The sequence below is a fragment of the Strongylocentrotus purpuratus genome, unplaced genomic scaffold, assembly GCF_000002235.5.
Source record: "Strongylocentrotus purpuratus isolate Spur 01 unplaced genomic scaffold, Spur_5.0 spur5_scaffold_3, whole genome shotgun sequence".
Taxonomy (NCBI): domain Eukaryota; kingdom Metazoa; phylum Echinodermata; class Echinoidea; order Camarodonta; family Strongylocentrotidae; genus Strongylocentrotus; species Strongylocentrotus purpuratus.
In genome coordinates, this window is record NW_022145609.1 from 13,404,328 (window position 1) to 13,432,243 (window position 27,916).

General features: G+C 37.7%; 2 protein-coding genes across 3 annotated transcripts in view; both read right to left on the bottom strand.

The window, feature by feature from the left end:
* Positions 1–12,960, bottom strand: part of LOC590260 (transportin-1) — a 31,395-nt gene extending 18,435 nt beyond the window's left edge. Inside the window, exons 1-2 of one of the 2 annotated variants that reach the window (XM_030996347.1) lie at positions 12,706–12,960; positions 462–595 (exon numbers count right to left, since the gene is read on the bottom strand). The gene's annotated coding sequence lies outside the window, so the exon portion shown is untranslated. The remainder of the gene's footprint in view (positions 1–461; positions 596–12,705) is intronic. The other variant, XM_030996345.1, reaches the window with a different exon arrangement.
* LOC115928501 (transportin-1-like) lies at positions 425–27,766 on the bottom strand. The gene is made up of 4 exons (XM_030995750.1): positions 27,662–27,766; positions 24,341–24,416; positions 12,706–12,956; positions 425–595 (listed from the first exon to the last, which is right to left on the bottom strand). Exons 1-4 carry the CDS (start codon positions 27,764–27,766, stop codon positions 425–427), a joined length of 603 nt encoding a protein of 200 aa, XP_030851610.1.
* Positions 27,767–27,916: the final 150 nt, after the last annotated feature.

The window sequence follows — 27,916 nt, forward strand, 5'->3', positions numbered from 1 at the left end:
CACATTAAGTCTGGATGATGGCATACTAGGTAATATAAGCTCTGTACTTTATTTGACATAGCCAGAGACTGACAGAGCAAGTCTCTACCCTAAGGTTCAGGAATTGTGGTAAAGTATCAAATTAGAGTCTGTGCATGCAGACTGTATGTGTGTTGCTCCATGATCACTGTATTTTGAGGGTCCAGTGACAAAAAGACGTAACTCCATATGTTGCCAAAATGAGTATTTGATATCAAAATGTTCATAAAAATGTAGGCTTTCCAGGAAACACAAAGACTTAAATCCACCCAACACCCCATTGAAGTCAATGGCTAGTGAAACATAGACAACTCCTAAAGGCCCAAGTGCTCAGTGACACATAAACCACTTTTTCTCAAAATGACCAAAATGGAGTTACGTCTTTGTGTCACTGATCACAGTATTTCTAAAAATGGGTTTTCTCCAAGATGTGGCATACATACCTGATCTTGGGGGAGGCATGCTTGAAGTAATCCAGCAGTTTTGGAATGAGAAAGTTGAGTGGGCGATCGAGAGCGTCGCTATCCAGGATGTCAGCCGAATCCTCACAGATCTTCTGCAAGGCCCCAAATGATCCCTGTAAATAGATTAGGAAATCAAAACAATGTCATGGAAGAAGTACACTGACAGATCACAGTGAAAACCAAAATAGGGTTGAGGTTGATTCAAACAGAATGTTGAAAATGTTAATAAAAGTAAAATACTAAAATAACATAATTTGTTAACAAATTTGGGTAAAATATAAATGTAAAATGAGCACCGCGGTATGCTGTAAAGGTCTTGACTTTCATATGAGAAGCCCAGTGGTTACAATCCTTGGAAAAGGAGTTTTGCCCACATCTGTCCCTATCAACCCAGGTGAATTAAATGGGTACCTACAGGGTAATAATACGTATGAAATTGCAAGGAAGGCGGAAAGCAGTATTTATGCTGATTTGGCTACCCTGGGGAAATAATTATTATTCACTCATCTTGAGAAAAAATTATGGTTAGACAATCATTCATATTTGCACACTTCACCATGAAACATGTATTAACCTGAATCTAAGCAAAGTGCCTAGACCATCAAGTATTTCATTTAAATCACCCCTCCAAACCCAGTGTAGTAAATTGGCACCTGCTTTAAAAGGCAGGCTTTTCCTGTGCATGTACCTGTATTGTCAGTGTAATTATAACAGGGGTTGTAGTCTAAAAGGCACAGAGATTTTGCTGCCATCGTGCACTAAAGATACTAAATAGGACACCCTATCAAACTATTCATTGTATACTCCAGCATGTAATATTTGGGGGCTTCATTAAACTTTCATGCCGATTTACAATGCAAACATGCTACCTCCATTCAAAGCAAAGACTCCTGCATCACATAGCACACTCATAAATATACAGTGTATGTGGAATAAACGATGTGAGTGAAAACACGCTTCGCAAACGCCTCTCAGGCTCTCAACACCAGAGTAAATCACTTATTTGTGTAAACACATCAATCTGTCTCAGAGCAAGAGGAGAGTGTATGAGTGAATACATATCTCTACACCTTTCATACCACAGTAAATCATATGTGTGAGAACACACTCGAGAATAAATAACCTCCATGTAAACACGCCTCTAAATCTTCCATACCAACGCAACGCAAATCATCCTGTGTATGGACACGCCTCTTTACCTCCCATAGCCAAAGTAAACTATATCTGTGGGAACACCCCTCAACACCTCTCACCACCAGAGTCAATATACCTTTGTATGAGTAGAAACAAGCCACTGCACCTCTCACACAGAGTTAATTATCTACAGGTGTACATACATATCTCTTCACCTTTCACAGTTCACACCAGAGCACATTACACACTCTTGAGTGGGAACACACCCCTACACCTTGCATATACTGCCAGGGCCCTTTGACATTTTCCAGTGGCAGCAAGATAGCGGGCAAGCATCATTTCTACTTGTCTTGTCTAGATGACGCAGATCAAAGTAGATGTAGTTAATCTTGGTTCACTGCTCTCCCCCTACATCAGTAAGAGCCCGGGGGGCCCCCAGGCCAAGCCACAGGTTTACCTCACAGTCTTCCTTCAAGTCCTCCTCTACCTTTTCCTTCAAGTCATCCTCAACCTTTTCTTCTTCCTTTTAAAAAACTTCACACTACCCATTTCCTTGAGATAAAATTTTTTTTTTTTTTTTAAAGTCTTAAAGGGAACCAAAACCTTCATACAAAGTTACTTTTATTGTAAAGTTTAAGATATTTGAAAAATATCAGTGAAAATTCGAACAAAATCGGGCAAGGTATAAGGAAGGTAGAGCTTCTTGAAATGACTAGTCACTAGAGGGCAGTATTCAATTTGATGACATCATCTGTGGACAACTCTCCATGCCTTCTGTACATAAAATTTCAGAAAGTTCATAACATGTGAAGTAGAATATCATTTTGCATTCTATATCTTGCTTTCAGGGGAGTAGATTATCTCAATCACAAGAAAGAAGGAAAAACATGAAATTTAAAGTACAAAAGGAATGGAGAGTTGTCCACAGATGATGTCTTCAAATTGAATACCGCCCTCTAGTGACTAGTCATTTCAAAAAGCTCTACCTTCCTTATTCCTTGCCCGATTTTGTTCAAATTTTCACTGATATTTTTCAAATATCTTAAACTTTACAATAAAAGTAACTTAGTATGAAGGTTTTGGTTCCCTTTAAGAATCCAGAAAATCAGAATATCCTGAATTTTTCAGAAGGGTTGGCAGGTATGCTTTATCCCTATTGATTCTGAAGCTTGACGTCAGAATGCAGAATATCTCAAGACTTTCTTTCTTCTGGTTTTGATTTTTTTGATGAGATGTGGCTGCACACCTAGCCACATTTACCTCAAAACTCAGCGCTGTCAAGCAGCTGTTTTTATTCTTCTCTCAATATTTTCCCTTTTTTTCTTCTTTGCTTCTTAACCATGCAAGTCCATGCCTAGCACTCATGTACATGTAATGTGTATAATTTGATGACATCATCTGTGGACAACTCTCCATGCCTTCTGTACATAAAATTTCAGAAAGTTCATAACATGTGAAGTAGAATATCATTTTGCATTCTATATCTTGCTTTCAGGGGAGTAGATTATCTCAATCACAAGAAAGAAGGAAAAACATGAAATTTAAAGTACAAAAGGAATGGAGAGTTGTCCACAGATGATGTCTTCAAATTGAATACCGCCCTCTAGTGACTAGTCATTTCAAAAAGCTCTACCTTCCTTATTCCTTGCCCGATTTTGTTCAAATTTTCACTGATATTTTTCAAATATCTTAAACTTTACAATAAAAGTAACTTAGTATGAAGGTTTTGGTTCCCTTTAAGAATCCAGAAAATCAGAATATCCTGAATTTTTCAGAAGGGTTGGCAGGTATGCTTTATCCCTATTGATTCTGAAGCTTGACGTCAGAATGCAGAATATCTCAAGACTTTCTTTCTTCTGGTTTTGATTTTTTTGATGAGATGTGGCTGCACACCTAGCCACATTTACCTCAAAACTCAGCGCTGTCAAGCAGCTGTTTTTATTCTTCTCTCAATATTTTCCCTTTTTTTCTTCTTTGCTTCTTAACCATGCAAGTCCATGCCTAGCACTCATGTACATGTAATGTGTATAAGGGCAGGTCCAAGCTATTTGCTTTGTGACGTACGGGACATTCAGAGACTTTAAACAAGAAATAACAATGGATGAAATTATTTATATGACTATCTTTTGGTATGAGTCTGTGGCTATTATGGGCTAGTTCATTTGTGGAAAGTTTTAGTTCTGACCAATTCATAAATTAATTTTTAATGTAATTAATGTGCTGCGTGACGTACGGGACCAGAGAATTTCTGACTTTTTCAAAAAAAAGTTCATCATAAAAGTTCTCTGAATTTAGTAAGTTATGAGATTTATGGTAATGATATCTTAATTCATTATGGAATCAAGCATTAATCATAACTATTACCATATTTTTCTGACCTTTCGTTATTATGTAATATACCAAAACATAAATGTGTGCACGTGACGTACGGGACACGTGACGTACGGGACAACTTTTCCCTATGGGAAAATGCATTGAAATGAAGAATTTTCGTCAAAATTTGTTAAATGTGAACAATTTTAACTTAAATCAGTGACAATTATAGTGTTTTAGAACCCAATTAGATCCTCTGACCATCACTTAATATCATCTGTGTTAATTTATGAGGTAAATCAATACAAATATTACTTTAACAAAGAAAACAAATTGAATTAATATTCATACACACTATATTACCATTTTTATTCCATTTACCCATCTATCATGTGCAGTCATGCTTCTTTTCTCATTTCTTTTATCCATTCCATTCAACATTGCAAAATGTTTTTAAATAATAATTAATGAAGAAGATGAACTTGAACTTGAAAACTTTTATTTAAACTTGTTTGAAACACAGGGGCATACTCGGCACATCATATTTTGTCAAAGAACATTTCTTATGCTCTAAGTGTTTGTGAACAAAGATACATTAAAAATATGAAGTCTTTTCTTCATAGCTTGTTTGAATTACTTGATAGTAATATCATAGAATTTTGAAGGAATTCAAAGATAATGCTGGACATATTGTCTTTTTTATATCCTTTTATCACAGATTAGAACATGTATATGTTGCTGTCATATATTCAAGAATTTTGATGTACATTAATGTAGCCTACATGTTTGTGAAAGATGGATACAAAAATATAAATCTTGAATGTATTTCGTATTGATTAAAACATCTTATTAACACCACCAGATATAAGAAATTAAAACCCTAAAGGTTTGTCTGACCTTTTCCACAATTCAAAAGATTTAATTTAATGCAAAATCAACAAAAATGCATGGGTGTAAAAGTGATAAAAATCTTAAGTGGGTGAGAGTGTGAAATACTCAAAAAGGCTGTCCTTCCTTAAAAGTTATGATTTAGTTTTTAGGAGATCAGAATTCCCGAGCTGGCTCCATAACATGTACAGTGTATGCTGTAATCCTTTACCATCATATATGACATTTAAATAGAATATCAAACAACCTCACATGGAGAGCTTGATAGCATACATGTGCTATTCTTACCTGCAGCATCTATGAGTTGTAAAAGCCAGCTTCTGGTGCATCCACTACCATATAATTTCATTAGACTCATTCCAGGAACTAGTACACTATTATGATTTACATTTTTAGCATCCTGCCAATGTTGGGGACATCAACTGGCAAAATACCAAAGTTGATTATACCAGGGGTCTGGCTTGAAGACTAATTACATTAACAAAAATTACATAAAACAACAACAAAAGTACAAACAAGTAAATTCCTAGAAGGGACTCAGTTGGAATGTTCATATGTCCCTGTATACAACAAGTTTCCTAACACAGTATATATTCTCCTTTTGGTCATTTCCTTTTTCACATCTCGCATTGGTTTTATATGGGGTTGTCCCGTACGTCACACACTTGTCCTGTACGTCACATTTCTTAATTTGATTATGTAATCTACACAGAATTTTTGAAATTTTTGTTAAACCTATTTTTTGTTAGGTATTCATCTAAATTAGAACTTCCTAGAATATCTTTAAAAAAAAAAATTATTTTCATAATTAAAATTAAACAAATTATGATCAAATTGTGACGTACGGGACATCACACTTTGGAACCTACCTCATTTGCATAATTAATTAATTTTGAAAGTTTTTATATTTTTTTCCTATTTTCTAGCATGATGGTCTTCATGTCCTGAGATATTTAATTTTAAACAAATAATTCAAATGAGATACAAAAATAAATATGTAATGTCCCGTACGTCACGCTAATTAATACAAATTAAAGTTCGTGACCTTGGCACTCTTCGTATTTTGATAATTTTTTATTTTTTTTATCAGATTCATAAAATTCATAGTTTCAGCTTTAAAATGAGGTATAGTTTGTTAAATGTGTATAAAGATGAAATTTGACCCCCAGAGGAGACAATAGCTTGGACCTGCCCATAAAGTTTGCCTGTTATCAAGGTTGCTATCAATTTCCTTCTACCTCCACAGATACAATTGTAGCTCGTTAACTACTGGATTTATACATGAAACAGACTTTTAACAAAAAAGTATTACATAACAAGGAGAACTATTTATTTTCATGCTTCAAAAGATTTTATTTTCAAGGAAAAATAGATTTAATAAAAAGAAGATTGTAAACATTCCTTACAGGCCTTATCAGTTAATATGCATTGAAAAATACAAACAAATCCTTTCAGATTTCCAGTGAAGTAACCTTGCCTGTATCATAAACTTAAGGGCCCGAATTCACAAAGCAAGGTTTGAGCTCAGACCAAGGTTTGAGCTCAAACCTCCTTTTGTTCATACAAACCAGGTTTGTAAAAAACGCGTAAAACGCGTCATATGACGTACGAAAACCAAGGTTTGTTGACAAACCTCCTTTGTGAATTCGGGCCACCGTATTTGCCGGCGATAAGGATCCAGTGTTTTTGGAAGAAAAAATATCAAAAAGTTGGGGTGCAGCCTTTACGCTACAACAACAAAATTCAGCGGTCAAAATAGCACGTCCATTTGAACATATGGGACAAGGATGACGAGACAATGGTACAGGACAATTCTAGAATAACTCCACACAACTTACCAACAATTTTATGATGCATAGTTGACATGAAGACGAATAAAAAAAAAGCAAAACTTATTATTCAAATAAAAATCTGCCGATAGATCTAGATCTAAGTCCGTACCATTGCATCGCCAAAAAAGTAAAAGAAGGGACAGACCGTTATTTACGGAGCTAGCTGCCGCGCAACGCAGGTAGCGTACGAAGGTGCTAATGTGGTTACATGTAGGTCGAAAACGCAATCGCCGGATTACACTGCACATCGTGGTAGGGGTATTGTAGGATACCAAATCTGTGTGCAATTCAGTACTAGCTTAAAAATCGATAAGATCTGCTAAATTACGATCATTTTGTAGGTAACCTTATAAGAATATTGATGAATTTGGTATCAGTTTGTAAAAAAAAAAGTGTTCTACAAGAAAATTACAATTATTTTGTTTGGTCTGTTTTTTTTCTCTCTCTTTTTTCTTTCCTCTACAAAATGTCAAAGTTGGGGGTGCGGCCTATGCGGCGCTGCGGCCTAATCGCCGGCAAATACGGTATATAAATCTACAGATGCACATGATTATTCGTACATGACGCCCAAGGGAATTCAACCAAATCTTCAAGAACATTTTTTTTTTTAATGAAATAAATTTTCAAAAAAATTAAATAATGTTGCTCCGTTGAATAATGCCTATATCAATCCTATGATAAATATATAATTTGCCTAAGGGAGGATTATAGCATACATTTGTGTAAAGAGTAAATATTTAATCATTACGCCATGCATACTGTACCAATCAACCAGAGCTCAAGGTGACAGGTGCATGGAGTAGGAAACTGTTTCTTGCACAGCACAAAATGCAAATCGATTTATGAGTCAGGTGCGTGTATGTATCCAATGCACGAAGGATGCTGTCTGTATACGGTTGCCTTGCTTCGAATAAAAAATGAGGGCTTGCTGTTAATGAGACGCATGTTCACAGTATGAGGTTAAAATTAGTCAAAAAAAGACTAGATTGGGTAGAATTAGAAATGTCAGTAACCAGAAAAACCCTACAAATATTAGGCCGAATAAAATTAAAAACATGTTTAGCGTCCTGTTTTTTTGAAAAATAGGAAGGAGGAGGCCCTTTTTTTTCTTTTTTTTTCTTCAAAATGGTCGCTCAGTACATTTTCCCTGACAGTCGGGCTATTTTTCAAGATGGCCGCCAATAATTTTTTTTTCATGTTTTTTTTCTTTAAAAAAAAATACTAAAAAAATAGGAGGCGGCCCCCAAAAAGGAAGCGGGCGGGGATGCTTACCCCTTTGGGTTTGGTTAGGTTTTGTGTTGTGTGTGTTGGATGGACAAAGTCTATGTCCTTCTACTTATAGAATAGTAATACCAGACACTCAAGATGAAAAGCACCCCCGATGAAAAATCATGTTAATTTCAAAGGGGAAGTGCTACGGTATATGTGTCATTCATGTCTATCATGATTTCCACCTATTCCTGTACTGTGAAAAGCTCCATCTACTTGAAAAGGACTCCCTCCCAGAAATTATTAATGCACAATTCACACTTGAATTTCCCTCTGGGATGTACCTTATTGCTTTTCACACTCCATATACCTGCCACAAGTATGAACATCCTACATTCAACAGTGTCAAACTTTCCCTCTCCTTATCTTCCCGCTTTCTGAAGCATCTTTAATCTTTTGTGTTTGCCCTGAATGTAAATATTAGCCGAAAAAGACTACCCCCGGTAGATTTAATTTAATTTTTTCAACAGCTACAAATGTCAACGACCAGAAATACCCTGTACATGTTAGCCCTTGAGTTTTGTTAAAGCCTTTCTTAAAGTGTTGGAAGCCCTACATTTGCTCCCAATTGATGGCAAAATTTCACTTTTAAATTGTATCATAATGTGGAAGAGGATGTCAATCAAGGCACACTTCTGCAAAGATTCCCCCCTCCCCCCAACAACAACAACAAAAAATGTATTTGAAGACATTTTGATAAAAGAATACATAATTTGGGTTCTCTGTTGTACCAGAAAACCTGAATTTTGTATTCTTTCATCAATATTTGAAATTTGTTTTGAAAATCCTTGCAGAAATGTGTCTTAAATGACATCCTCTCTCACACTATGTACAGTGTATGATACAATATAATTAAAATTTTGCCATCAAATCTTATGGGCTCCCAACACATGTATCATTAACATATTCAGCTTTATCTACTTGACAAAATTATTAACCACAATTCACACATGAATTTCCTCAGGGATGTACCTTATTGCTTTTCACACTCCATGCACCCGTCACGAGGACATCCTACATTCAACAGTGTCGGACTTGCCCTTTCCTCAATTCTCCACTTTCTGAAGCAGATTTAATCAATTTTAGTTTGATCAACAACTGTGTTCATAAATAGAAGAATCCTTTTTATCGAAGCCTTCACATTAATTATCTCACCCACATTTTCTTGCAGTAAAGCTGCATGAGGAGAAGAGATTAAAAAATATTTTTCTGGATGCAGTACTTATACAACCTTGCAATATATGGATATGCAAGCATCATGTCTAGAAGATGCACATTTGGGTGTTCATAAATTAACCCTTCAGTAAAATCCCCCCAAAATACAATATTGTCGGACTTGCTCATTTGAAAGCTCTACTAGAAGCAACCAAAATGTACTTTATATAAAATGTTCTTCACTGACATTTTCATGAAATGTGGATTACCGGTAACGTCCTTATGAAAATATACAAGTGAGCTCTCTTATTCTCTCTCACTATATGTGTGCAGTTTTTACTTTTGTAATGCAGCGTCTTTGGGCCTCTTCCAGCTTAAAATATCCAATAGCCATAAATGTGTGTTATTGATTTACATGTACAGTACTTGCACAAATGGAGAATGTAGCTGAACAGGCTGTGTCTTGGGGAAATTCAATTTTTGTTCTTCTATACCTCCTCTTAGATATAAAGGAATGTACTGCATGAAATATGGATTTACATCTTTATGGTAATAAGCTCTTTAAAATGTAGCTTACGAGAGAGGATGTGTCTTTGGGCAATCCAATTTGCTATACCACATCGTTGACTAGCAAATGAATGTAATGCATGGGAGGAGAAGTGCCATCTAGGTTGTTGCAACCCCCCTTCGACACACAGCCTACAGGCACTGAATGAACTTTGACATTTACCGCCTCCCATCTCCTTATTGCACAGCCCGGGCAGGCATTATCGGGAGGGGGAGCTGGCTGGCTTCATCATCCTGGGAGGATTGGGGATTATTGTTTTTGGATAGAAAACATTGATTACACATCAACTCTTCTAGATCGTTTTTTTCTTTTTCATTTTTGAAATACAAGTGAACAATGTCTAACAGATGAATGCAGCTGAGACAGAACTCTTGAATTTTTGTTGTACTGAGTGAGATGGGAAGCCTTGCCGGCAATTCGCTCAAAGACATCTTTGACGAAGCCGTTCATGATAGTCATGGCTCAACTGGAGATGCCGTCGTCAGGTTTTAATCAGGTTTCAGCAACATTTGAGCTAGCATGATTGATCTGTAAAGTCATGTAACCATTTTTCATACATTCCAGCATTTGCACATGACTGGAAAAAGTGCACATGACTGGAACAAGTACACATGTAAATGCACGCTCCAATTCTCATCACAATATCATTGTTCTCCTTCACTGATCAACTTTGATTGAATTTCCAACATGGATGCACCTGTGTCAAAGTATACAGTGTAAATATTTTCTGAGCAGAAGTCCTTTCTTGTTTGGTTTTCTCTTTCCTATTCAATTTACTACAATATTTTATTTTTTCTTTCTTTTTTTTCTTTACAGCAGAATTTTTTTTTTCTTCTTTTCTTGTCCTTTTTCACCAAGATTTTCCAGAGCTTTTTCAAGCTCTTCACAAATAGACACTCACTGCTCAAGCAGTTTTCTTTTACCACTGTTCTATCAAAACATGAAAAAAGAGCAGTGTAAATGCACTCGTTTCATCCTCAAACTTAAGTCATTGCAATGTGATTATTGAGATGAGAATCTATGATCTTTCAATTTTCCCGTACCCCAAGCTGAAGGTTCATTAGTTGAAGAAATCAGCCAGGTAGGGGAGGGATACAGTACATGTATGTGTGATTGATATCCAGGATTCTTATATTCTCTCATCAACTTGATTCATCGCTAAAATAAATTGATTTGACAACTCTTCCTGAGCACTTTATAAAATGCTAGACATAATAGAAAATAAAAAGGAGTAGTTTACAGGGTACTCATGACAGTTTGGAATAATGTATACGGAACTGCTTGCCTTCCTGCGAAATATTTACGCAAGTAGAGAAGCAGAGTATTCCAAATGCCTGCATGAAAAAGCTTTCCTCCTTCTTGTGAAATTCTTGTAACAGAATTTATATTATCAATGAAATGAAGTATTGAACGAAACAAAACTAGGTGATACTTTATTCATAAATGTTTTGTTTTTTTAATACATTTTTAAAAAATATGCTAGCAGCATTTACAAAGAATCTGTAATGAAAACACAAATTAATACTTTTTTGTTTGTTGTTTGGTTTTGTTTTGTTTTTTTAATAATTTTTAAAAAATATGCTAGCAGCATTTACAAAGAATCTGTAATGAAAACACAAATTAATACTTTTTTGTTTGTTGTTTGGTTTTGTTTTGTTTTTTTAATAATTTTTAAAAAATATGCTAGCAGCATTTACAAAGAATCTGTAATGAAAACACAAATTAATACTTTTTTGTTTGTTGTTTGGTTTTGTTTTGTTTTTTTCATCTATCAAATTTTATATTTTCAATTCATGCAATTTCAGTAGGCTCTAATTTTCAAAACAATATAACTAAGTATAGTAAATTGTGGATTCGAGGCAGGTAGTGGAAAAAGCTAGATTTTTTTTTTTAAATAATAAATTCCATCACCCAGAATAGCTCATCGACTTCCGCCCCACCTACAGATATCAATAAAATCCGGAATGATGACATGGAATCAAACCTCAATTATATAATCGATAGGTCTAATATCCAAATCCCACACAATCTATTATGATTTCATTGTGCCATCAGTCGTTATCAGCCCTAGATTGCCTCCAGCCGTGTGCCGAAAAGCACTTTCAGCATTCGAACCATCACAGACAGATCACTTACTCAAACCACTCAATAAGTCCATTGGGGAGTTTAGAAAGAGGTAGATATCAACAATTCTTAAAAGCTTTAGCATTTAGGAGTGAACTCTCTCCAACTCTGCAGACGAGAGGAATGTGCATTTTTTGTGATTCATTTCAAGAAATGCACAATTCCTCAACCAGGGGCTAGTGAATCACTGAAATATTTGGGTACACGAAAGAACATCAGAGTACAAAGCAATTTTGATGAATCTACGTCCGACTCTCACCTTTTAATTATATATCTCTTCTCTTTTAAAAATAATACACACCATGCCTGCAATATCTCTCCCATACGTTCTTCAATTCCTTTACTTATTTACATACACACTCCCTTTCTCACACTCAACCACTACATTATAAGATAATTTTGAAATCTACCTCGAGCATACCACGTCTAAGTCAACTACTACTATTCCTAATTTGGTTGTCAAAGTCACGCATCATCATCCTTGTCATTAGTAAATCCATTTTTAACATCCTTGGACAAATAAGACTTTGGAATATAGCAGGTTTCCTCACTTCCCTCTTGTATTTCGTGAGAGTTTGGAGAAAAGAATTGGTGATCTATGTTCACTAGGTTCCTGTTCACATTTTCTTTTAAAATGAATTGGGGGTTCGGAGTTAAATTTTGAGGCAAACCCGCTCAGACTTTTAAGACCTGTTAAGCCTTGTTCAGATGTGTCACATTTCTTCATAATGACATGCGTGTAAATACACTTCTCCTTTCACATATAAACACAGAGCTCAGTGAATACGCGTCGGACCTTTGCTGTGCGCAATTGCCATTCACTTACAGGTTAAACAAAAAACCGACGCAGATTACTGAAACATATCTGAACGAGCCTTAGGTGTTACTGTAAGTGCTGGCTTATGAAGATACTTCAAAAAATAAGATCAGTTTATCATACCTCACAAGTGTTGTAGTCTTCTGAGTCGAGGAGTTGGCACAGCGTTGGGAGGAGGGTGGGCCAGTTCTGGAGATCACCCCTGGTCGCTATGGTAGTGATGAGGATGCCAATGGTCGCCCTGATGAGGGGTGAAGGGTCGCCGATGTTGGCCAGACATTCCGTCTTGATGAACTCTGTGACCTCTGGGGGAAGTTGTGGAAGTGAGCCTTGACATTGTTCTTGAGGATAAGACCGCTTAGTGACCTTGTCGGCTCGTCAGCTGTGGAAGAAAAAAAACAATAGAAAATAATTTTTCAGTTTGAGAGCTGCTTTGAAGCTAACTTTATGTTATTTGTCATGTTCATTATTAATTTTTAAGGGGGTGTAGCCTGACGAAACTAGGTATCTTTCCCGTAACCTGACTCGGGGCCGATCAGGTATTTTACGACTACAGACAACGCGAAACTGAAGCGTGAAGGGAACTTCGGTCTTTTTCGCGAATGCTAGCGCGCACTGACCGTGAAGTCGCTGACTACCCTTAATCAAGTCCATTCGTAGATGGCGTTAACCAGTATTTGCCAAGCTACACTCCCTTTAAGCAAGCCTCTTTTCAGTTTGCGACGATTAATTTGCCATAACCATATTCAAATACCTTTTGGATGTTTACAGAAATGATTTTTTAATTATTCAAACCATCATGATGTACTCATTAAGCAAAGGATTATATACATGTATGCTCTACAAGCATTATAGGGCTAATTGGGAACAGCTTAAAGAAAAGAACCATGAACATCAGTGCATGATTATAAAATTAAATTACAACATCAGTGCATGATCATCAAATAAAATTACAGTATGTAATCATTCAATTAGAGTGGAGAGCGTAACATACATTATGAAGAGTGACAGATTCTAATTGAATGTAGAATCTAGAGTCAGGGACAAATCCTCCGTACACAACAATACAAAAACAATGACTGCAGCAGAAAAAGTACAGATTCCCATCTATATAACAGGTTTGAAGTGCATCAGTTCTCTCCTATTCATTTGTAAAGTTGGACAGCAGGCCCAATTCTTTGATGAATCCATTCCAGTACATTGTAGACCCCAACTTGCTATTCTAAATTATCCTGCAGGTCAATGTCTCGACTTGCTTGGAATAACCATCTACAATTGAATGAATTTTAAACCAGTAAGAGGAAAACTTTTTTTTTTCAATGAAGAAAAAACATAACATTTCAATAAAAGGCTATAGTACAAAAAAACTACAAAAACTGAAACATGGGGTCGTTGAGTTCTAAAATGTTCTTAAATGATAGAAAAGAATTCAATGTACAACAAACACTTGGATGTACATTTGTATGAGGCGCTTGATACACCACAAGTATTTTCCCCTCCCTCCCTCCCTCCCTCCCTCCCTCCCTCCCTCAAATAAGTACTGTATACTGTATACACATAAATGTATCAAGGACCAGTGTTTTATTGCAATAACAGGTAGTAAACCTGTCTCATACATTCAGTACACACTCACATGTACGAGTATCAGTTTGTAAACTTGTCAATGCCATCACAAGCTGCTTGCCCTGAAAGGGAGAAATGACTCACTACCTAACTTCCATAAATAAAGTATTGTTGATTTTAGACTTGCAATGGGAGTAATAGCAACCTTTCAATTCCTAAGTCTACAATCATTATAACATTGGCAGGTGCCAGGATCTGACACACTCTAAATGAATCAACATTTTTTTTAACGATCTGCACGGTGGTTGCTTTTCCGATGCACTTCCATAGACTGTGTGTAATATAGCTCCTCTGAAATGCAGCAACGTGCAATGTAAATTGCTCATTCATGCAGACTTTCACTCTTTGCATTTTCATGATGATACACATGTAATTTTAAATAATTTTGAAATTGATTTTCATCCAAAATCCATCAACTTGTCTTGTGTACATGTACATGAAGGCATTTTTATATTTTTCATGTTCACTGTAGGGCTGTAGGCCTACATTTTAAAATTGCATCAATGTTGCGACACACATTCACCCATGGAATACAACGCCAAATATTCCTCGGACTGTGGGGCGAGAGAAATACTTATAATCAAAATCAGATTCATCGTGTTAAAGCAGCTCAAGATGATAATAAGCTGAAAACCACATGTACCAGTACAAAAATAGCCTGGCATGCTACATGTAGTATGGATACATGTAAAAATGAAGGCCTACATTACAAACATCCGTCATTGGCTACAATGTACATGTAGATGGTTCTCTAAGTCTAACTCACAGAGAGGAGTCATTTAAAGAGATAATGCATTACTCATCTTTCCTCGGCTTACGCATCATTCCTCAATGGCGGGCTTGCCATCCCTCGCATAGCAGAGGTAATGCGAGACATAAACAATCTTGACCTTTGGCGATGAGGTCACGCCAAGAGAATAATCGATCGCAGCACATCAATCAATATGTCACTCATCGCGGATGTGCAACCAGCATTGCAGTATTGCCTGCCTCACATAACTCACATACTGTATGACCAGCATGTATACATGTACAGGATAATAGGAAAAAGAGGGGTGGGGGACTGTGCATTTCAGGTCACCTCAAGAAACTCTACTAGTTGCAGGACATTTTTATTTTTATTCTTATCTGTACTTAAGCCTACATGCATTGGGTATGTGCTTGTCCTGTACTGAAAACTAATATTTTTGCAAGCTAGAAGTCTGTGATGCTCATTGAAGTATGCAGTTATCAGAACATGCTGGCGTCGGAACATATGGACGGATAACAGAAATAGTATTATGTTATCATGTTAGTTTAAAATATATATATAACCTTCAAAATTATCTACATTTTCAGGTATGTCCAATATATGCTCTAATACATGATCTTGAGCCATTTTTTACCACAAGAAACTTTCACACATTGCCAAAAGTTTAGTGCTGAATCTTTGTGAATCTGGACCACTCATGAATATCGCCAACTGTTCATGCATGTAAAAAATGTTTTTTACTGTACTATAGTATTAGGAAATAAGGATACACAATTTTTGTTCCTGTTCTGTTAGTAGAATCGCCGTGTGAGTGCATCATCGTACATGTGCGTGGTAATCTAAGCTTACATTGATGTAAAGGTTTGGCTGTTGCATTCTATCCTGTCACAGCATCCATTAAGATGACAAAACGGCCGTAACATGAAAGTTCAACAGAGATGGCAAGCAGACTTTTTCATCATGACCCTATTCAGACTTCAAGAAATTTACACGAAACTTTTACTTCTATTCTATTTTTAAAATGTTGTATAAAGAGCCATACTGCACATGTTTAACAAAAGGGGCATACACGCTGAATATTAACAATATGGTATTAAGAAACATTGTAAAGGCCTAAAGAAACTACCTTGAAAAGGTCAATAAACAAATCTGCTGGCTCATATCAATCAGTGCCCAGTTATACCCAGGGATGCCAACAGACCAAGGCTGCGTTCATGCTTAAATTTTGAAGGCAGAATGAGCGATCTGAAACGCTCATCGTAAACGCTCATCGTGATCGCAGTTCCACGATGTAGTGTTCATGCTTACTTCTCTGGCTCCCCCAGGCAATTCTCAGTGTGTGGCCTTAATTGGTCTTCCAGCTGGATTCGCAAACCTTCACTGTGCATGCTACGTAGACCCACTAGAGGTCAGTGCGTTGACCCCATTTAAACGCGTTTACAAATTGTAAACGCATCTTTTTGTGAGTTTACGATCGGCGATCGTGATCGCCGTTTTTCGGTGATTCTACAAAAGTGAGCTAAGACGCAACCGTGTTTTAAACTAAACGCGTAACAGATGCCTGATTCTGGCCGTCAAAATCAAGCATGAACGCGCCCCAAGTATTCTAAAAAATCAGATTTTGGAGAGAAAAACCAAAATTCACGAAAACTCGACACAACCAATTTCAGGAAAATGTGATACTAGTACGTACGGTCAAGTAAAATATTTGCTCTTTCATTAAAAAAAAAATTAAATTGTAAAGCAAAGTTTTTGTTGGAGTTGTGGAGGTTTACTTTTTACTTCTTTTTTTTTTTTTTTAATTTAAAAAAAAAAAATTGAAAATATTGTTGTTTTTTTGTTTTTTGAAAAATCGTATTTTAAGAGGTGATATCGTATTATCGTATTCCAGTCTTATTATCGTACTAATTACGATTAAATCGTACTGTTTGGCATCTCTGTATACCCATACAACATCATGTTCAGATGAGAATGCGACCCTGATTTTTTACAGAGTTTTTTTTTAAACTTCAAACAGATATTCCATCTTACGATGCTCAGACTAAAAATAAAATTATTCACTCAATGTATAGTTTTCAAATTGTTGTACGATGAATTTTGGAAGTCTGAACGGGGCGTATGACTTCCAGCTATCTCTCTATCCCATAACATGGCCAATTACAACATAACTGCTCAGACAGTCTACAACGTCGCTCCCCAACCATGACTCACGCTCGAGTGAAGAATAAGATTAAGAGTCGGGACTTGCCTGGATGTAAGGCTCAATTTCTTTACTATTCCTACCTAGGGAACTGGGATGTGAATTTTGATGTGATCCTGAAATATGCTGTTATCATGCAATTTAAAACAACTCCAAGTGAGAGTGATATCGCTCTTTATACAACTATGATGAACAGGAGTTCTATAGATCTTCTGATTGTCCCTACATCCATATTTTTAATAACATTTCCTTGCTGATTATTTACACTAGGCCGGGTGGGTGTGCTCATTAAATATTCATTGATTATGATAAGAAAGTTTATACAGGCATACATGTATTTTATGTGTGATATCTTATACATGCAAAAGATGCCCAATGTTTGACACAGCTCATTAGCAATCACCTAAACATACGTTTTAATAACTAGCGTGTTCTCGAAGGCCTAGATAAATTGATTCTCTCCTCAACTAAAACAAGCTTGTACAAATACAGCCATGATATTGTTTGTTTACATTATGCACAGAAAATAGTGAGCACAAACTATTAAAACAATCACAGTGTGTTTCATTTTATAAAATCACTATTTACAAAAGTCAGAAACCCTGAATGTCAAATGTCTGTATCTCCTACTGCATCAGTGACCGCATGTTTTTGGCTGAACGATTTGATTTCATATGCTGTGTTTACATCCATGGTACAGTATGTTATGAATTACATCGGCCATAGATATTCTACAGTGTAAATACAGAAAGGATTGAATACGTAGGCAATGTGTATCACGCTTGCCAAGTACATGAATGGTGAGGTTGATTGAAGGCAATAAGTTTGCTGATACATGTAGATGAACTGATGATAGGGGGTGGGGGATAGGGGGGATAGGGGGGATAGGGGTGGGGGGGTAGGGGTGGGGGATAGGGGGATAGGGGTGGGAGAAAGGGGGATAGGGGGATAGGGATAGGAGTGGGGGGGGGTAGGGGGATAGGAGTGGGGGATAGGGGGATAGGAGTGGGGGATAGGGGGTGGGGGATAGGGGGATAGGGGTAAGGGATAGGGGGATAGGGGGTGGGACAGGGGGTAGGGGGTGGGACAGGGGGATCGGGATAGGGATGGGGATAGGGGTGGGGATAGGGGTGTGGGATAGGGGTGGGGATAGGGGTGGGGGATAGGGGTGGGGGTAGGGGTGGGGGTAGGGGTGGGGGTAGGGGTGGGGGTAGGGGTGGGGGTAGGGGTGGGGGGTAGGGGGATAGGGGGTGGGGGGTAGGGGGATAGGGGGTGGGGGATAGGGGGATAGGGGTGGGAGAAAGGGGGATAGGGGGATAGGGATAGGAGTGGGGGTAGGGGGATAGGAGAGGGGGATAGGGGGATAGGAGTGGGGGATAGGGGGTGGAGGATAGGGGGATAGGGGTAAGGGATAGGGGGATAGGGGGTGGGACAGGGGTGGGGGATAGGGGTGTGGGATAGGGGTGGGGGATAGGGGTGGGGGATAGGGGTGGGGGATAGGGGGATAGGGGTGGCTCAAGGATAGTCTTAATTTGTACTTGTGTATAGACAGAATACAGTCATGATAAATGTACTATTATAAAATGTACTATTATATTATGATTCAAGTCTAAACCACCTTCGCAAGTTCAGCTAAATTATTGTTCATTGGATGCAATATGGGGGGGGGGGGTTCAACTTGTGTATTTCCATACAACATATTCTATGTGTGATCCTAAACAGAGTCTAAACGAGCGTCAAAACAGTCAAAAATTTTTTTTAAGGCAATCAGATGGGGGATGATAAAAGATGATAATGGATAGTCTCTATTTTCATACAAGAAAGCAGCTTCAGTATAGGGTTCAAGTTATTCTTTGCATGGATAATAGAGTAACGAAGTGCTAATACCATATTCACTCGTTATCCAGGTTACCGGTTTCAAACAACAGAGCCTGTACATGAGGTTCACCGCGACATCATTCAAGTAACGGGCTGGAGTAGGGCAAATTCAGTGTTTGGGGCTGGTGTGATCACCACACCATTGTTTGGAACCAGCAACCTTGACAACTTGGCCAGTATGACGTCACACTGCAGTACTCTATTCAGACCATATGTTCACAAAATGCCTTATAACTGACAAGATAACATCCAGGCGCTTACAAACTCCAGTCTGGAACTCTTCTTCTGAAGGCCTGCTTCATCAGCTCGAGATTGCCAAATATCCCGCTATTTCAACTACACTGATCGCAAATTATACAGTTAATTTGCGTCTTCATCAGCCCAAAATTGCATTAGCGGGATATTTGGTGAAGGCGCAATTTGTATCTTCTGGATTATTTCCCAAATCAGAAATAGCAGGATATTTGGCAATCTCAAGCTGATGAAAACATGCCTTGAAAGAACAAGGTTATGTCGGGTGTCTGCTGCAGTATGTGACCAGAATGCAAGGAATCCTAAGCATTTCTAGAGAGTTGACGGCCTTTCCCAGCTCCTACCTGGATTGGACAATACCAATCCAGACAAAGGAAAAGACATACATGTAAGGAAGGTTCCTATATGCTTTAGAGATGAGGAAGGTTTCTACTTCCTAAGCTTTAGAGATTCAAAAGGCCGTTTTCATAATGTAATCAAATTTAATGCATGCACGTCTTTGAGAAGTGCCTTGATAGAAATTATTTTGTTCATCTGTTACAAATAATTGCATGTATTTTAGTCTGTGACTGTGAGCACGGAATCCATTTTGACACTAATATCAATATGACCATGGTAATACCAAACAGATGTAGAATACCGAGACTACAGGATTGACTCGTAATTACATGTATATGATTCTGTGAGTGAGGTACACTGTAGGTTCAAAGACATACATTTGTACATGTACATTTTGTATCCTGTACACACCAAGAAAGAGATTTACAAATCTAGACGGGACAAAGTATGTCAGTCTCTCCAAGACAAACTGAACATGTATCTGTACAGTACATGCAGAGTGTGCTGCTTTGACAGTGAAATGATGCTTCAGAACTAAACGCTAAATTCTCAGGTGGAGCGCATCAATTTCTGGGCACTCTGTCAAATAGGAGCTTCTAACTGATGTTTAAGAGAGGCATAATTACAGATTGTTTGGATAAATAAATTATGGAAATGTAACTTTGACACATCGATGCCGTTAGCTGGGGACTGTCCTGAAGATGCACTCCTGACCCGGCCGGCCCATGACAATCCAAATACCCGATAAAGATTCTTGCTGAGAAAATCCATCAAGAGCTTGCACTGCCAAACTAATGGTATCCATCTCAGTCAACATCCAAAGACTATCATCCAGGCTCTGGGCGAACACAACGTAAATGAGGAATTGCAGGGTTTGAACAATGGATTGAGATACAAACATCATGGTAATTTGAAATTTGCTACAGCAGCGACAATCGCTCAGGGCTTTAATTCAATCAAAAGAAGAGTTTCTGTTAGGGTTGCAAACGGGTTCTTTTTGCAATACATGTATGTTTTATGTTAAGTTGGGTTAGCTTTAGTGTGTGTGAGGGTACACAACCCTAACATTATACTTGAGTTGGGATCAGTGTTGAAGTTAGGGACACGGCTAGTGTAGTAAATAACAGTGGAGCAATTGTCAGTGGTGCAAGTGTCATACAAACTAACATTATCATTTCAAGCACTTATGTCCTTTTTTTGGCAAGGACGAATCTATGAGTGTCTCTCTGCACCCAGGGAAGAAATGGGATCTAGGCCGTTTCATAAAAACTTGCTATCGAAACAAATGTTAAATTTCTATGACAAATTTGCTCTCGGCCAATCAAATTCCATGATTTTAGTAGCTTATATATAACATTTATTGTAATTTGTTATTGATAACAATTTTTATGAAACAGAGCCTCTGTACATTTAGGCCGACAAAAGTCCTTGTGGATGAATTAGTCATAGTGCCCATGGTGGCCATGTGGTAGGAATACTCATAGGAGTATAGACGTGAACACACACTCTGAACTGGTATCTACAGCACAGAAAAGATTTAAATCGACCCTCAAAAACAAAAACAAAGACAAGAAACAAAAGATAAACCCTCGTCTTATAGAGTACCGATGTGTGACGTCATACTGCCAAAGTTTTCTAGGTTGCTGGTTCCAGACACTTTTGTGCTAAACAACAGCATAGCTATCACACCAGCGCCACACACCGAATTTGTCCTGCTCCAGTCTGTTGCTTCAATGGTTTCACGGTGAACCTCATGAGCAGGCTGTTGTTTTGAACCAGTAATCAGCATGAGGAGCGTATATTACGTGAGCAGTTCTGTACTCTATAGAGTCTGGAAGATAAGACTAGCTCTTCATTACCCATTGCATTGAGTTTATGTAATGAGATTTGACCTTGGCTAGTACCCGAGTCCATCAATAAACGTGTACAAATGAATAAACATAATCTGCTCATCTATACAATGCGTTATACCTCAGTTACACATCAGCTATGCTGACATCAGACTGACAACAGACAGAATAATTTATTTCATTACCACGGATAGCCAAGAATTAGTCTGTTTATTAGCCAAGAATAGGTAGATTTGGAGCCAACGTAGAGTCAGTTTGGCGGTGTGACTTAAGTATTAGAGCACATTGCACAAACAAACTGACAGGAAAATTACAGGCGATAATTTAGGTTTAGCCTGTCACACTATACTGTCACAATATCAATCATCAAAAATATTTAGAACTATTGGGTTCATGTATTGAATTATTTGTGGAGTTACTACTCTTGACTTCTTTTTTGTTGTAGTATCTATTGAGAATTCAACACCAAATTGAACTTGAAAACTTGCTAAAACAGCTAAAATGCACAAAATGAGGTAAAAAATCAATATATATTCTAGTTAATAATTACGAAAACTACAGTACCTTGTGCCTGTAGAATGGGCAGGATGCAAAGCCTGCCCATTCTACAGGCACAAGGTACTGTAGACAATCCCAGGTAATCACGGTTTCCTGTCTATTACTTAGTTTCAGTTGATGTGCAGTGCCACAACACAGTTCATTGACCTCAAGTTTAAGACAGAGCATCATGGGTAATGAGGATAGCAGGATGACCTCTGCATGCCAAATATTGCTCAGAGATGACAGAACGTTCTGGCATGATGTCAGTTTTGTGCGTTAGAACTTAGAAGCACTATGGAAAAATCCATGAACTTTAATGAATGACCTTGGGTATCTAATGAAGAGTTGATAGTATGACAATGCGTTCAAACAACCAGCAGGGAATAATTTTCCTCAAATTTTTTGATTAGCAATTTCAGCCGATGGATAAATATTTCAAATGAAATTCTGTACATTTCTATGGAAGAAAACTGCTACACAAAAGATATTTTGTATAGCAGTCATGCAAAAATGCATAGCAAATTGCGATGCGATACCAGGAAAATTATTCCCTGACCAAATTCATTGCACAGCTTCATGAGAATCGTATCTAGCTCAACGATAGCTATTGAACTTTCCTGTATAAAGGAACGTTATGTAATGAAACATCGTATAACGAAACGTCATTTTGGACGCTTAAAAAAGAAACGGCTTCCCGCTGTTGTCTAAAATGCCATATCGCCCAGAAATCGTTTAACTGGGAGGGGCTTAGCATGAGCATGCACTGATGATTGGCCAGGTGTCATGTCAAATGACCTCTTCAAAGTTCATTTCTTTATACTGCCTTTCTTTATACAATTTTGCTAGTTGGTATGGTTTTAAGGGCTCTAGTGCTTTTACATGTACATGCTCTCATGTGCTATTTGAGCCATATCTCAGATAATTTTCAATATGACTAATATTTCAGAAAGCTGGATTCTGGTCAAGATGAAGAAAAAATTGTGAGCTTTCTCATTCTTTGTATGTCGGTTTGAAAGGATATTGAAGTAGAAATGTTCCTGGAAACCGAAAGGATTGCTCTTCAAATGCCCTCAATATGACAATAAATACAGTTTGGATCAAACATTGTGTGTATAAGTCCCATATACCCATTTTCGTGTGCAGTACATGCAACCTTTTCACTTTGACGATTGCACCATTTCATAATGCAAATCAATTCTTACGTACAACATAATCAACCTCTCCCAGTTGTTTTCTTGATGGTTTCTTTCCCAATGTAATCTCATGATCACTAGAACTTTTTTATCTTCCAATGTGTTTTGTGTAAAACTGTGTGAGCTGTAGAGAGAGCCTTCATGAAGCATTCATGTGTGCATGCATCAGGTTGATTGGTCTGTTATTCCACCTGTCTCTCCCTCATTATGCATTCACTGTGTGTCACACACATACACTCCCACCCATACCCAACGCAAAGCAAAGGTACATTAATCCAACCATCCCATCCCATTCCCATCCCAGAAGTGCCGGCGCTGAAAGGGCAATGTTTCAGCTTCGCTTGGCCTCATGATCACGGTAGCTCATGAATATGTGCGATTGTGCGTCCTGTCAGGAAAAGACCCTCTTACATTGTTTCGCTTGGTAAAGAGGAAGGTACATGTAGGTACATTCTTGTCACATTTTCCATCCAGCTCATCAGTGACCAACATTTTGAATGAAAGATTGTCTTCATCAAACTGGCAAGCTTTCATTTAAAAACTTCACTATCCTAACAAAAAAAATCTTGGACATGTATCCAAAATGATTTTTTGTTTTTAATCATTTATTTTTAGAGTTACAAAAATTACCTGACGAACAAAAGAAGATGATTATGAAAATTTGAATATTTCGTAAATCTCAGTGTATAAGGCGCACTTTTTCCCCGCCGAAAAAATCTTAAGTCGGAGGCTGCGTCTTATACACAGGTACAAAAAAAAAAAAAAAATGACAGGCAATACTAAAAGATGAATATGGTAATAAAGTACTAAAATTGGTTTATTGCCCTAAAATGATTTTCATTTCCATGCTTGGCGTCGGGTTGACTCCTTTCCTTAATGTTTTCTTTCATCGGACTTCAGCATTCTCAACATGAATTCAAGTTCTTAGATGTGAAGCTAAGTAGCTACATGATAAAAGGCAGTTAGGGTAAATGGTTTGAAAATAACGACAGAGAAGGGGAAATGAAATCCAAAAACAGAACAAAACAAAAAACAAAACTGTGAGGCATATCAACATTAAAGATAAAAAAACATGAAAGAAAACGAAGATTAAAAAAAAAACAAGCAAAAACATTTGACATATAAAACTCACCTTCTTTCTTGAGCTTGGTCAACACAAAGATGAGATAGTTGTTGAAATCAGGATACTGGTTCAAAGATTCCAATTTCTTGAGAGTAGAGGGGTTAAGGACAAAGATTATTGCATTGTTTCTACAGAATAGAGGCAAAGAAGAGTTTACAGAACACTCTTTCATATCACTGGTTAGACGAACATACATGTTTTTTTAAAAGCTTATTCACATGACATCACTGATCTAAAGCTATTTGCCCCTCCAAAACATGTGAAGATATTGTTTCAGGCAGGTCAACTCTGTAAGTACATGGAATTAAAAGATGAAATAATTAATATATTACTGATTTGTTTTTCATACACATATGAATTTCATCTCATTTGTGTCAACTTGATTGATTTTTCTAAATAAAACATGCATTGATATTGAAAATATTTTTGTGTATTGGTTTGTTTGCTATTATTTTATTGTTGTATTTTTGTTTGATTTTTAATTCAACCAAACCTATATTTATTAGGGCAAGTCAACTGCTTGGTGAATAAGAAAAGATCAGGTGCATAGGTAGGTACATGTACAGTGTAATAATGCACCCTACAATTACACTGTATATTGTCTTTCATGATTCATCAAAGGAATCACCACACAGCCATAGGAGCCCCACCCAAATCAAGGTGTGTCATGCTTATCTTTGCTGGGTTTCCCTATTATTCAAAAAGACAAACCAAAGGAAGCGAGTTGGCTCAGTCGGTAAAGTATCTGCCTGGCGAACCAAAGATCGTGGGTTCGAATCCCACCCAGACGGATGACTGAAGCCTGCGTTGTTTCATGGACGCAGGCCATATCATCAAGTGGAAAACACTGCGTCCCTTGGATAGGACGTTGAATAGAGGCCCTGTGAAGAGGAGAGTCACCACCTTTGCACATTAATAACCCACTGCACTATTTGTATAAGAGTAGGGGAAACCCCTGTGCAGTGATCCCTGTGTAGTGATCCCTGTGCAGTGATCTACCTGCACACCCACCTGCACACCCACCCCAATCAGTTATACCCAGAGGAGAGTCCAGAGGGTTACAGTGATTTAATTCGCTTTTCGCCTCCCAGGCACAGGTGGCACCAAATACTTAATAATAATTAAGAAGGCCAAGTTTGAAAAAATGGCATCTAACAACATTCCCTCCTTTTGAGTAAGAAAAATAGGGAAGAATATAGTAAAAGAGGGGAAAATCAGGATAAAACCGGTGAAGAAAAAAAAAATCGGGAAAAAATATTAAAAAATCGGGAAACCAATTTAAATTGGATCAGGCCTGAGAATACAACTATGCAGTACTCCACACCTGGGGGAAATTAAGGAGAAGGAGGTCAATACGAGAGACTTTTTCCTATTGGGGAGAAAATCTCCTAGACCTACAGGTAGATCAATGCAGGATACCATAATGACTTCATTTATATTTTGCTGCAAAGGGGGTATACATGTACCAAACTAAAGCTCAAAAGTTTTTAAAAAATGAGCAGATTCATCATGAAAAATTACTTTGCCTTGATAGCTCAGTTGGTAGAGCAGTGGTCTCAAAATCCACTGACCCGGGTTCAAAACCAAGTCGATGCGCTAGTGCCTTTTGGTAAGGCATTAATCCTCATTACCTAAAAGTAGGGTGTCTGAACGATTTTTCAATTTTCCCTTTTGGATCATTTGTCACCATTATGGTTGGATATTTAGAAAAATCATTTACTCAGAACTACAAATTCCAAATTTCAAGACTCACCAATGTGTCTATAAAAAGATACAGCCCCTCAAATCTAGTAAATATTCATAGCATTTTGGTCAGAATGGACGAAAAAGATGTTACACGCAGAGTTGCAAATTGTGCTCAACAGCTGAGCAGCTCGAACAGCAATCTGCGTAGCGCTATATGCAAAGTGTACGCCTGTTGCTTAGCTGCGGCGCTTATTGAGCGCGATTGTTAAACTCCTCCTCCGTCGTCTTCAGTGTGCATCCGCATACGCATCGGTTCTTCTGATGTCCCTTGACATTGCACATTTCTGGGCGCTGATGTAGGGACACTGATTTTCCGCGATCACAGAAAACGGACGAATTCACGGAATTGACCATTCGAAACGGAAAATGCAATTTCGAACGGATAATCGTGGAAAACCCCTTTTACCTCAAAACTTTTCATTTTTCAAGAAGAAAATCGTAAAACTTACACTATTTTTGTGACTCGTTATGCAGTGAAAAAATATTGGGCCTCAAATCATGGTTAATAATTCCGAATATTTAGCGATATTCGTCAGATTCTTAGGAGACCGGGCGCTGCCATTTTGTTTCGCTGGACCAATAGAGATTGTGACACAACACAATGAACAAATAGCAGCGAAACGATCCTATTATGCCAGCTAGGCGCCTAGTATTACGTAGACGTAATACTAGGCACACACACGCCAGCAGTGGGCGCTACGTGTGGCGAGATTGTACACACGCTGTTGTACATAAGTAATAAGATATCACCAGTTCACTGTCTACTTTGATGGGTTGTCTGTCTTTCCCCAAGAATTTATCGCTTATAATGTGAAAGTCTCTGCACAAAGTCAATGTAAATTGAATCAAGAAAATCATCCCGGAATTAATTTTTCGCAATGACAATGCATCAATCAAAAAAAAAGAAACGTCTGCGAAAATGCAGACGATCCTTATGTTTAACTTTGCATCGGTCCACGTTAATGAAGACGATTCTTATTCTCGGACCTAGTGTTCATGTTTCTTTTGAAACAAATGAAAGCTAGTCTAAATAGTCAATCTCCAATAGATCTACGTAATCAAGTTGTATGGAATACAGTCTCTCGATCTCGAATGGGAGAGAGTTTCCAAAATTGGCAGTGTGCTACTACAGTCTACTGATGATGGACATGCATTGAACTTTGAAGTTGAACATCATGAGACATGAATGAATATATTGAACATGAAATGAGACTATCCGGCCCGGCCCGACTAACAAACTTGCTAGAAGTTTAGAATTAAATTGAAATCTAAATACTGAATAAATAAGATTTTGATGTTCAAGTATCAAAGCATGCCATCCAACATTTGAAACTATAATCTGATAAGCAACAACAATGCACAATACGCACACGTCATGAACAGTTCTCCATCTTTCTCAATTCATTGCAATCCATGCTCATTCACATGCACACATAATACACGCGCGAAGGTATGACGCACGTGTAAATAGACCGACAAGAACTGGAAATGAATGAATGACCGGCTCACAAAACTCCTAAGAAAAATACAACGGTTGCGAAGTTTTGATCTCGTAATATATAATTCATGCATTTGAAAGGATACTTGTTGAACTGCTCTCTGTATTTCTGTATCAGGACTCTGGGACTCCTTCAAAAGCTGTAAAATTTGCTCCAAACCATCAGTATTTGGCTGCCATGCTAACGCCATTTTGCCTCTTTGGCAATCTCGAAATAAAAAATTTACAACGGGTTTAGACACGAGATGGCGCTGTAACAAAACGTTAAAACGTTTTTTTCTTTTTTTAAGGAACTTGGCTAGGAATGGGCGCTGGTTTTAAAGGTACTATGTCCCTCTTGC

Bases quoted from the DNA above. Each gene is read 5' to 3' on its own strand.
- LOC115928501 (XM_030995750.1), bottom strand. From the start codon at position 27,766: ATGGCGTTAGCATGGCAGCCAAATACTGATGGTTTGGAGCAAATTTTA. The intron at 12,957-24,340 runs GTGAGTTTTATA...ACAGCTGACGAG, and splicing joins GACCAAGCTCAAGAAAGAAG to CCGACAAGGTCACTAAGCGG. The intron at 596-12,705 runs GTATGATAAACT...ATCTATTTACAG, and splicing joins AAGACTACAACACTTGTGAG to GGATCATTTGGGGCCTTGCA.